The 12,770-nt window shown below is 48.3% G+C and overlaps 1 protein-coding gene across 1 annotated transcript; it reads left to right on the forward strand.

Moving 5' to 3' along the window:
- Positions 6,804-8,297, forward strand: LOC8057563 (mitogen-activated protein kinase kinase kinase YODA). The gene has a single exon (XM_002456162.2). It carries the CDS (start codon positions 6,804-6,806, stop codon positions 8,280-8,282), a length of 1,479 nt encoding a protein of 492 aa, XP_002456207.1. The 3' UTR covers positions 8,283-8,297.

Here is a 12,770-nt window from a genome sequence, read left to right on the forward strand (position 1 = left end):
TGATGGTACGAGGATTGAGGCTCCATATCCGAGGAAACACGGCGATTCGAATCGATTAAACCCAGCTGGGGATTCAGTACCACACGACATATGTAGAACTTAATCTTGCATATGTCAACCTTTTCTATAGATCCTCCCATACAAGAACGGGTCCAGCGTCACCCGAGAGTACAGTACACCACCATCCTACAGTCAATCTAGATGTTTCCCGGTCATCTCAGATCCGTAAGGTGGGTACACGCTACTCTCGCCATCTTTCCACTCCCAGTACGCGGTTAGCCGTTCTCAAGTATCGGAATAGCTATAGGTAAGGCTTACCGCCGCATGTGGGCTGTACTCAAAGGTCTCAATCACAACAGGCCAATCAACGGTACGGTCCTTAATCGACACAGTTGGAGACACTACTTTAAGACTCCATTCTTAAAGCAAGTCCACCGACCGGTCTCAAGTTAAACATCATTAACCATAAAAGTATTCCACAACAACCCTTCAAACTTTCTCATTTGAAAACCTATCTAATAAGCATGGTTAAGCATACTAAGCATTTTCATAAAGCAGGTATCAAGGTTAATATGGAAATCATCAAGGTAGATAATGCAACAAATAGGATTCACTCAATTCCTATTCACCTAATGCATCATATTAACTCAAGTGATATAAATAACTTTATGAAAATACAAGGATAGGGTTTAATGTCCGGGGCTTGCCTTGGTCGGAGGAGACGTTCGGAAACTCAACTACTCTCGAAGGATCCACAAACTCGGAAGAAACCCACTGGGGATCAGATTCTTCCGAAGCGTATTCTATACGTAAAAGTGCATATGCATGATTATGATATACTCAAGGTATGATAAAGACAGGTTACATGTTCTTGAATGACAACAACAAACTATGATTATCTCGAGTACAATTTACCTTCACGGTATAGAAACAACTAACTTAGCTACCCAAAAACATAGATTATTTCTAAACAAATTTTATCATCTTTATTAAGCAATATTGTGAATCTATCATATCATAAAGATTATTTATACGAAAATAAACCATAACCAGGGAGCATATCATGCTAAGTGACCATGGTTGTCAAACAATCCAAAATATCACCCAAACCCTAAAGGGATTAATTATTTCTATTTCTTTTATAAGCCTTTTAAATAGCTTTATCAAGAAACAGAGCATACTTGATCAAACAGAGCTGAAATTAATCATGAAGCTAGATATCAGTTACACAAAATCACATATTAAATTTCATGATTTTTGGATATACCTATAAATTGTTAAAAATCATGGAAGATTTATGTATTATTAAACAGGGCAAATTTTCATATATATACAAACTGCCAGAAAATGGAATCTAATATTTTTCATGTGTTCTACTCATTTTAAGAAAGCCATACAAAAATTCTCAAAATTTTTGGATTAGCACAAAATTTACTACACAAATTCAAACATAATCTAAAAACTGCAGGAAAAGAAAAAGAAAAAACCACTGTGTCACGAGCGGCCCGGGAACTCGGCCTGCTGGCCGGCCTGCTTCCGCTCGGCCCAAGTGGGCACTGCGCGCGCGCCCGCGCCTTCGCCCCCCCCTCAGGACGTCGCTGACAGCGGGCCCCCGCTGTCAGCTTCGTCTCCAAGCTCCGGCCGGCCGATTCGACGGCGCGACCGAGCCAACCGCGCCATCATCGTCCTTCGCGACTCGCTGGTCGCGTTCCCCACATCAAGGCGCACCTCTGGACCCCCTAAACACTCGCTCTCCCCTAGTCTAGCTTCCACGGCCACGGACGCGGCGGACGGCCACCTCGGCCGAGCCAACGCCGGCCACGTCGAGCAAGAAGAACGCGAAAAGGATGGCGCATAAGTATCGGTGGCTCACCGCGACTTCAGCGAAGCAAACGACGGCAGTAGAGGAGCTCGGAGCAGGCCTACCCGCGGTGAGGTACTCGCGACGGAAGATGGCCGGAGCTGAGGAAGAAAGGCTCGACTGAGAGCTTCAAGGGGTTAGAGCGCGGGGTGAGGGATCCAGGAAGAAGCTAGGACATGGGCGAAGCGGACACGGTACACTGGGGAGATGGGAAGGGCGTGCCGACGGCGAATTTCGCGGTGGCACGGTTGTCACTTATCGGCGCCCTCGGAGGTAAACGGAGACGCGTCGACCGGTGACGCGGCTTACAGCGCGAATGGAAGCAACGGCCGGCTTCCACGTCGCCTGGCGACACAGGCAGCCAAGCAGCTGCGTGCCCTCACGCTCGCAGGCGGCGCTTCACGGACGGCGGCCGCGGTGGACAGGTCACCGAGGTCCACATCGGCCACTGTTGCCGACTCTATCCTTCCCCCCCCTTTTTGTCTTTTGTGAAAACCAGCCAAAGTTTGAACTAAAGTCAAAAGTTCACCAAAATAAAAGTTGTACAAAATTTTGTGAGCTACAAAACATCTTTAATGACCAAAGACAGATTTGAAATGGAAAGGGATGAACTTGAGCCAAACAGTTTGAAATTCAAGTTTAATTCCAAATTTTTGAATTGGGGCAAAACAGAATTTCAGAAATTACTTTTGATTTTACACAACAACTTGAAAAACTTCCAACATGAAAGTTGTTCAACTTTTCAAGCTCTACAACTTTCATGTTGACAAGTTTTCAAAATTCCAAACAGATTTTGAATTGGAGATTTAAGTTTGAAAAGGGGACACTTTTCGGAAATCTGTATTTTCAAAATTGCTTTGAATTTTGTACTGAAACTTCAAAAACTCAAAACACCAAAGTTGTACATCTTGACAAGATCTACAACTTTGCTTTTAAACTCCACTTCAAATTCTGCTTGGTTTTTGAATTGCACAAAAGGGGGCAATTTAGGGTTTTGGAAACTAGGGTTTTCCCCCCTTAAGCTTCTCGGAAAACTCTCACCCAACGTTTTTAAACTCCAAACAAGCATCCATACATAAAATAAACACACTTAAATTCCTAAACACATTCATCCAAAATAAACTTATTTTAGGTTAATGCATTAGTGTGTGCTTAACATATTTTTGATGCAATGCTCATGATGACATGTCCCATTTTTAGTTCGCTTAACACGAGAGTGTTACATCATGGATGACGGAGGGCTCATATAGTACGATATTTAGATCGAACGGTTATTAGATAGTGAGAGCTTTCTAAAAAAACTCGCTCTTTTATAGTGAGATTTCCTGTCACATCAAATCTTTCGGCACATACATAAAGCATTAAATATAGACGAAAATAAAAACTAATTGCATAGTTTAACTGTAAATCGCGAGATAAATCTTTTGATCATAGTTAGTCCATGACTGAACAATATTTGCCATAAATAAACGAAAGTGCTACAGTAGCGAAATCCAAAATCTTTTCGCATCTAAACAAGGCCTATTTGTGGCTCTTAGCATCGATACGAGCTGGCCTAGGAAGATGATTTTTCGGCACCCCGGAAACGCTGTGGCCAGTCTCGAGACGTCTTCTCCCTTGGAGTGACGTCACTCGGGCCTGCTTCCAATGCGTCATGTGAGGCCCGCAGACGAAATGTTCCGGTGAATCTCCCAGCCAGCAATCCGAGTCATCTCCTTCGAGTGACGTCACTCGGGCCTGCTTCGAAGACGTCACTTGGACTCGTGCGGTCCTGGGCCCGATCCGCGTCAGGACTCGGGAAGATGTTTCATACTGTAGTGCCCAAGCCACGCACCCACGAGTAGAGAAGTCCGAAGATGGGAGATGGTGGTGGTGTTCCGGTCCGGACGGGACAAGGTGGTGGCCAGCGGCCTCCAAAGATGAGAGAGCAGTGCCAAAACAACGCAATGTGCGCAGCACGCATGTGCTGACCCCCCATGTCAACTAACTTTGTCTGGGACGGCGTTGTTCCCACGTACGTGCTACTCAAAGACAATAGAGACACACGTCACCACCATCACCTCAGGGTTAGCTAGATGACCATAGTAAATCACAGGCCCGGTAAATCATCGTACGTCGTGAGGTAGATGAAGAAGCCATATAACATCGCACACCAACAACACTCGTACAAGGTGTTTAGCATAGCTCGTCGGAACAAACTCCCTGAGAACGAATCCCTCCTCAGCCAAACAACAAAACTACGTGCAGGTTCTCATGGGAGCAGCAAACAAGAAAAACTTCCTCCATTTACACTAGTAGTTGAGACCTTTTTTTTTATTTGTGAATGGGCTTCTTCGGCTCGTGTTTCATTAAGAGGAGAGGAGGTTGGGACTTGGAGCTAAAAACAAGCTTCTCTCACGACTCCTTATTTAATCTCCAGCAGCCACTTTAAAATCAATTCTAGCCCTCTTCGGTACCAAAATCAAGTAGAATCACTCCACGAGAGAAGCAAGAGCTGAACTAGACAATTTAGGGGTGGAGCTTTGGCAAACAGGCTCTAGGAGCATCTCCAAGAGTATTTCTAAATTTTACTCTCTAAATTATGATTTGGAGAGTCATTTACATAAAAATCACTTTCTATATCTATTCACTCTCCAACAATTATTTTATATCTCATGCATGCTCTAGAGAGTCATTCTTGTCTTTTATATTTGTCTAGCCGAAAATCCGGAATAAAAGATGGTTATATCTAGATCATCATTAATTTAGATAAGCTATTGCAGAGTAGTTTTCCACAAAAAAATGTATCCGAAGGAAGGATACAGAGAGTCTCTTAGAGATATTCTAAGGCCTTGTTTACTTCCACCTAAAAAAACCAAAAATTTTCAAGATTTCCCATCACATCGAATATTTAGACGCATGCATGGAATATTAAATATAGACAAAAATAAAAACTAATTACACAGTTTGGTCGGAATTGACGAGACGAATCTTTTGAGCCTAGTTAATCCACGGTTGAACAATAATTACCACAAACAAACGAATGTGTTACAGTGTCACGAAATTTTTCACTTCACCAACTAAACACGGCCTAAGACAACTCCATGCAGGCCACTCTCAAACACTCATGCACGTTCCATATCCTAAACTATAGATTGAGAAATTGACACATATCCATACCCTAACATCTACTCTCTTTATCCTGTAAATTTGAGGACAACTTAAGGAATAGTCCAATGATATATACTCATGGATTATTCCAATTATAGAGTTTCTCCTTGAATTATGACTTTCTTTTTAACAAATCTTGCCAAATTAAAACGTAGTCATTATATAAAACGCATTATATTTTAATATAAATTTTAGAAATTACAATTCACTTCATTTCAAACGGAGAGAGTACACCTTGAAATCCTAACAAGGAATCGTCCACCGCATGCAGAATCAAACCTTCGGTAAACAAAAAAAAAAAAAAAACTACGATCGGACTGGCCTTAGAAAAAAAAATCGGACTGGACCTGGAAAGGGACTAGAAAAAAGGAACAAAAAAATCTCCCAAAAAATAACTACAATCAGACTAGACGGAATCGGTACAGAAAAAAATCTACCACTGGAACAAAATCTAAGGTTCCATTTGATTCTCCTTGCTAAAATTTAGTTAGCTAAAATTATTTTAGCTACTGTTGGATGACTAGTGGGACTAAACTATTTTATCTCTTGTTTAGTCAGTATGTTTGGAACTTTAGCTACTAAAGTGACTAAAGTTTAGTTGGTTAAAATTTAGCAAGGGAAACCAAATAACCCCTTACGATACCACTAAAACAAAATCTCTGGAAAACAAATTATATAATAAAAATTAATCACTTCAATCAAACTAAAATACGACCGAACTCAAGAAATTACTCGACCAGGCCAGAGGAAAAAAACCTCATACGAGCCTATCTGCTTGTCTGAAAAACCAAAGAAAAATAATACAAACTAATAGAAAAAATATGATTTATAAGATAAATTAACGGACCCTACAATCTGACACGTCAATTCCTTTACACTTCTTTTGTCTGACATGAACTTTTCTTTTCTGCAATCGGTTGCATTTAGATTCATACCTAATTTGATATATTAGGATGATTGCTTCATAAAAAAAAATAGAAAAAAAATCCTCAAAAACCTTGATCTTTTACCTAATGCAACTGGTAGCACCAATAAATTTCCTGTTATTCTACACCTGATTTTTAACCCGGTGCAAAGCATAAGCATTACCTGGTGAGCTATAAGCCTATCGGATTTTAGGCATGTATTGTAATCCCTACCCTAGTGGATTCTGGATTGGATTTCCATTCAATGACGATGAAGACAATAATGTGCGCCGAACATTTAAATCTGGAGATGGGGGCAAAACCCGGATCAAATTATTATTGTCACGAACTGAACGTGCGTGGATTGGTTGTCGAAATCGAAACCAGTACAAACGCGAGACAAGCAGTGACGCGGCTTTCATACGACAAACCTTCCCTCGGACTGGAACCGGAGACGAGCGCTCCCGCTCTCACGCCCGAATTGACACTCGTTTACCAGTTGCCCCCAAAACCAAAACCAGTCTCTCCGCTCCGTCCTGGTCGCCCGCGTAGGACCCCCCCTGCCCTGCGCGTGCTTTCCAGTTTCCACGCCACAGCCCTCCCATCCCAACGGAGGAATCGCTACGGAAATGGAACCGTGTACGGATGGAAGGCACAGCACCACACAGCAGCCAAGCTTTGGATGTGTGTTTTTTCGCTCGCGGCCCCGGCATGGCATCGGCCCCTCCGTCCTATATATACGCCGCGCGCTCCACTTCAAACAAGCCAGCGGCAAATCGCACAAAACCCAAAATTCGGCCGAAGCGAGCCAACCGATTCGAACAAACGAGCGCCGCCGAGAGAACAGGAGAAGGAAGCAGATACAGCAGAAGCAGAGCGTGAGCGCCATGGCAGCAGCAGCAGCAGCGGTCATCAGCGGCGGCCGGTGGACGCGCGTCCGCACGCTCGGCCGCGGCGCGTCGGGCGCCGTGGTGTCGCTCGCCGCCGACGACGCCTCGGGCGCGCTCTTCGCCGTCAAGTCGGCCCCCGCGGGGACGGCGGCGGCCGAGCACCTGCGTCGCGAGGGGAGCATCCTGTCCGCGCTCCGGTCCCCGCACGTCGTCCCCTGCCTCGGCCTCCGCGCCGGGGCCGACGGGAGCTGCCAGCTGCTCCTCGAGTTCGCGCCGTGGGGCTCGCTCGCGGACGTGGCGGCTCGGGGCCTCGGCGACGAGCGCGCCATCGCGGCGTACGCCGCGGACGTGGCGCGGGGCCTGGCGTACCTCCACGCGCGGAACGTCGTGCACGGGGACGTCAAGGCGCGGAACGTCGTGGTCGGCGCCGACGGCCGCGCCAAGCTCGCGGACTTCGGGTGCGCCAGGGCGGTGGGCGGCTCCGGCTCCGGCTCCGGCGCCGCCTCCGCGCGCCCCACCATCATCGGCGGCACGCCGGCGTTCATGGCGCCCGAGGTGGCGCGCGGGGAGGAGCAGGGACCCGCCGCCGACGTCTGGGCGCTGGGGTGCACCGTCGTCGAGATCGCCACGGGCCGCGCGCCGTGGAGCGGCGTGGTGGACGACAGCCTCCCCGCGGCCGTGCACCGGATCGGGTACACCGACGCCGTGCCGGAGGTGCCGTCGTGGATGTCGGCCGAGGCCAGGGACTTCTTGACCCGCTGCTGCTTCGCGAGGAACCCGCGCGACCGGTGCACGGCGGCGCAGCTCTTGGAGCACCCGTTCCTGGCCGGCTGCGGCGGCGTCAAGGCAGCGGCGGCGGCGGCGGCGGCGGAATGGGTGTCTCCCAAGAGCACGCTGGACGCCGCGCTCTTCTGGGAATCCGACGACTCCGACGATGACTCCGATGACGAAGGCGACGTGTCAGAGAGCCCCGCCCAGAGAATCAAGGCATTGGCCTGCCCCGGCTCGGCCTTGCCGGACTGGGATTCCGAAGAAGGCGACTGGATTGAAGTGCTCGACGAGCAATGTGAAGCCAAAGCCACCAATTTGGTGCCAACCGAAGATGTGGCCAGCGAAGACGAGTGCCAGCTCCTCCAGAGCGAGGTGTTGGAAACAGAGGTGGTTGATTTCATCGACGCCGACGCCGAGGGCGATGATCCTGAGTGTTCTGTAGCTGTAGGATTACCTAGTGCTGCTCCGTCAGTTGAGCTGCAGGAAGAACAGCGTACTGTACTTCTTACTGATGCTTGTCACAGTCATCACAATATTGAAATGTCAAAATCCTTTTTACTGCAAAACTGTCCCCTCTTTGTTCCGTCTTGTGTTCTACCACTATTTCATTCTGCTAAAATGATTATCCGTTTCACATTGGTCCACAGAGAAATTCTAGAACTGCCTAATTTGTGCGATGCGACAATTCCAGAAACATTGTTCTAGTAGTTCTAGACCGAGGCGGCGACGGCGAGGAGAGTGAGTTGGGAATGACCGGGAGTACATCCCCTGCTAAAAGTAGCGGCCAGATCATACCAGTATAGGCAATTTGGAAGCATCGCAATATGGGGATTTTCTGGCCAAATCCTTTCTTTGGGCATATGGCATTTGCCACTATTTTACAAATCGTGAAATCCTGACCCCATCGAGCAGCGATTGGCGCACATTCGGATTCGGCGCCTGGTTCTCCAGCTGATAACGATGAACTCACTCCGCCTAGATGGCCGGCCGCCGAGTCCCGAGTGAGCTAGCGAAACGGAGCTCTCCTACCAGTGGGGTCTCGTCGGGGATACTGGCCTGAGGCCTGAGCTAGCACTGAAAAATTACTCGGCTTTATCTGGATAAGTGTGGACGTGTTGGCACGCGGCCTGATACGCGATGCAAGTGACGGCCAAGTGGCACTTTCTTCCCAACCTGGTGGTGTGCTTCTCATGCAAATATTAAAATATAAACGAAGCTGGCGTACACGTTTGTTTGATACATACAGTACCCAGTTAGGTGCTATTTGGCACACGTGGAAACAGACAGATATGGGAGAGGAGAGGAGGTCTCTTGAGCCTGTACAGTTCCTCAACGTTTGCTCACCCCGGCACGTGTCGCGACCTCTGGGAAAGCTCTTCCTTGAGACTTCTGTGCTCGTTTCTAGCAGCAGCCACAGCAACAGCAGAAATAGGCTACTACTAGTAGTAGTAGTTGATTCCCCCCATACCCATCTCAGCTGTTACGTCACCTAAAATCGATTTGTTATTATTAATTCTTCTCCACGCCAACTCTTCTTTGCTAGTGTTTGTACACCATGAAATATTTGGTGGACCGTCTTGGCCACTCTGTGTGCCGACGCGTCGCAAATCGGAGATGATAACTGGCTAATTTGGTGGGAGAACTGGAGGCACAGATGGTACGGAGAAAAGCGTAAAGGTGCGGACATGTTATTCGCCCTGGTAGCATGGGAGATTTGGAAAGAACGCAATGCGCGTTGCTTCAGGGGATCCACGACCACGGCTGGTGGAGACCTTTGGATACAAGCCGGGGCTCGGAACTTAGGTTGTCTAGTTCGGGAGTAGTTAGCATGTCGTGTCGCGGGGAGGGCTTTGTTCCTGACTTCCTGTACCACCTGTAAAACCTCCGCCGCCAGCGCCTCGGCGCTTTTGTAAAAAACCTACTTCTACTTAATACAAAGATGCGCAAACCTTTTACGTATTCGAGAAAAAAAAAAAATCACAGTCCTGAGAATCGCTGAATATTAGCTGGTGTGTTCACTGTTCAGTAGTGCAGACTTGTGGTCATCCTCAGAGTCAGAGCCGAGGTCACCGCCATCCACTAGCGAAGGAAAAAGGGATTTGGTGGCCTGCACGGCAGCCTCAAACCGCCAGCAACCTTGCTGTGCGCTAACTAAACGCGGGAGTACTCCACCTTACACATCGCATGCAGCCCGCCTTTTGCAGGCTGGTGTGTGTTTCTTGAATCTTGATGAGAGCGAGCAAAAGAGAGCGGAAATGCGTGGCGGACTAGTTTACACGGCCAACAACATGCTGCGTGCATCGGTGTAAGCTCAGGAGAGCAGCACCACAGCAAATTAAAGGGCATCCAGTGTACAGGGTGTGTGTGATGTGCGGCGCATGCAACGGGGTAGGTGGCGTACGTCCAACTGCTGGGTCAACTAATGCATGGCTGCGGCAGCGGCAACGATCTTTCTGCTCCTCCGCGCCAAGCAAGGCAAGGTGGTCGTCGTAGCAACGGAGGATTTGACCTGGGATGGGCGATGGCAGTTGTTGAGCAGCAGGATTCTCGTGTGGAGAGAGGCCAGCCGAGGGATCCTCCGATCGCGCTCATCTCACTGGTTGCGTCACCTCGCTAAGACTTGACACAACACAACACAAGGGATGTCTGTCATCCAAACGGATGGCCCTAACTATTTTTTTTGTCTGAAACTAATGAGGCCTTGTTTAGTTTACGAAGGGAAAAATTTCGCGACACGGTAGCACTTTCGTTTGTTTGTGGTAATTATTGTCTAATCATGGACTAACTAGGTTGAAAAGATTCATCTTGTGAATTCCGACCAAAATGTGCAATTAGTTTTTATTTTCGTCTATATTTAATACTCCATACATGCGTCTAAAGATTCGATGTGATGGGGAATATTGAATTTTTTTGAATTTTTGGATGAACAAGGCTTGAGTTGTCAGTTCATCCAAACGGAATTTTAGTCATATAAACTTTTGTCATTTTAAGCTTTTACCTGAATTGTAATTGGACTAGCCGCTGGTCCAAGTGATGCACGCACGCAGGCCCCAAGTTCAGAAAAGCGAACTTTTTATCATTTGGATTCGTCGAGCAAACTTGGCCCCGCCCCTGCGGGTGATCGACGTCGACGCAGCTCAGGCTCAGGAATCGCGTGGCCCTGTGCAGTGTGCGCCGTACTCGGGCTACGTGGAGCAACGAGGGCAACGTAAAAAGGCCGAACCATTGGACGATGGTGACGGGTAACAGCGAAACGTGCTTTGCCCCGGCCGCCGGAGCATCCGTGATGCCAACTGTCAGGGGTCGCCTTGGCGTGCCAAACTGCAACTGCCGCTTCCTTGTTCGTTTACCCAGAGTGCACCGGCGATGGCGTTACTGCTTACGCCGGCCCGGGCCTAGCTCCTATCTGAATGAAAAAGTGAAAAGTCGCGGGAGTGAAGAAACTGCCGAGGAAGAATGGGGAAGAAACCCGTGCTGTTTTATTATATAAATGAGTAATATAATAGTAATATATATACAGTGTGAAGAAGAAAAGGTGGTGGTTTGATTATGGTTGGATTACTTGACAGGGACGTTTATATAACATCCAGTGCAGACTGCACCAACCTCAGCAACTAGTATCACTCCACCACTAGTAGTATCCAAGCAAAGATATGCTGTACTGTGTGCCCTGTATCTCAATTTCGGCTCGTGCGTGATTTGCGTACCCCGGTCTTTACAGTGCTGTTTGTTTCTGAGCTAGTTCTTCAGGTCAATTCAACTCTGGAACGCAAGCATCGGTCGTCGCCGGGGAACGGCGAGCAAAATCGCAGACCGGGGTGGGTTAGTTCAGCCACGAGCCCACGTGCGAGGTCGCGCTTGGACCTTTTGAGTTGGTAACGCACGGATTTTTATTTCACTTTGGTGGACTTCAGCAACATGTGCTCGCTTGAGAGCTCCTTTTTCTTTTCCCGTTGTTAATAAACTGTACGTTGAATCCATGCCAACGATTTATATAGGATTAGTATATACTACCTCTGTACAGTGTAGGTAGAGCGTACTGTGTTGTTATAAACTTATTTAGTCGTACGAAACGAAACGCACATGCCCAATTTGCCAAATCAAAACACATGTGCCGGATCCGTCACGCCGATCGAACGTACTTCTCCGGACGGTTGAGCCTGCCTAACTGGCCACGTCAATTAGGAACGGAACTATGGAATACTAAAATAGACAACAGAAAGATATTAATAAAACTTGAACTCAACGTGCCAGTGATTAAAGCAGAGGATCGGAGATCCCAGCCATGAACCCATCCAGGCGAAAGAAAAAAAAAAACCCTTGCTCATCGATCGCGTGGCAGCCTAACAAACAAACCAACCAGTCCGTCGTCAGGCCCGACTAGACATGCATGTATATCCGATGAAGTGCCGATACAATGTGTCGTGTCTCATCGTCGTCACGTCGCGCGCGTGGAGCAACTGGTGGCTGCACGCCGTCGGTGTCCACTCTCCAGCAGAGGGGATGATGATCAAACGAGTGGCCAGTATGCCCCCCGGCGTCCTGGCACGTGCCGTTGCCCTGCTTCTTGGGGGGGGGGGGATATGCATGTCGAGATCTAGGGCCATGAAAGGTCGCCGGCGGCGTCGCGCCGAACACAACACCGGCCGGCGGGTGCAGCTGGCACGAGCGCGCGCGCGGATGCGTTGTGCAACGCCGCTCCCGCGCGTGGCCGGTGCCGGGTGACATGCTCACATGATGCGCGATCGTCTATGTCCCCTCCCCTAGCTAGATCAACGGCCGGGGCCTTTCCCCCACGTTTGTTTTCCGTGCTCGTGTCACGGCCCCTCGGTGGCTCTCGCCGATGAGCGCTGTCCGTCGGTCCTCCTGTTGCCTACATTATACTATGTGCCATGAGGCCGGCGAGGTCTCGATCCGAGGAAAAAGCTCGATCCATCACTGCAGTTCCACGCTGGATCACCATACCTCTGCCTCAGATCTAAGACATTTGCCACTTGCCTCGTTTTTTTTTTTTGACGAACCGAGCTATGCTGAATTTGTTTTTTTCTTTACGAAACCAACTTGTTTGGGTTTTAAGTCTTGTATAGATGTAGATTCTTGTCCTAGTGACGTTATCTTCGTCTATCATCCACCTTTTGGCCCCGCCCGCGGCCATACCGTCCGTCCATCAAGAAAAGTGCATCATGCGCCGAA

The sequence above is a fragment of the Sorghum bicolor genome, chromosome 3, assembly GCF_000003195.3.
Source record: "Sorghum bicolor cultivar BTx623 chromosome 3, Sorghum_bicolor_NCBIv3, whole genome shotgun sequence".
Lineage (NCBI taxonomy): Eukaryota > Viridiplantae > Streptophyta > Magnoliopsida > Poales > Poaceae > Sorghum > Sorghum bicolor.

Coding starts and splice junctions, on each gene's coding strand:
- LOC8057563 (XM_002456162.2), top strand. CDS start 6,804: ATGGCAGCAGCAGCAGCAGCGGTCATCAGCGGCGGCCGGTGGACGCGC.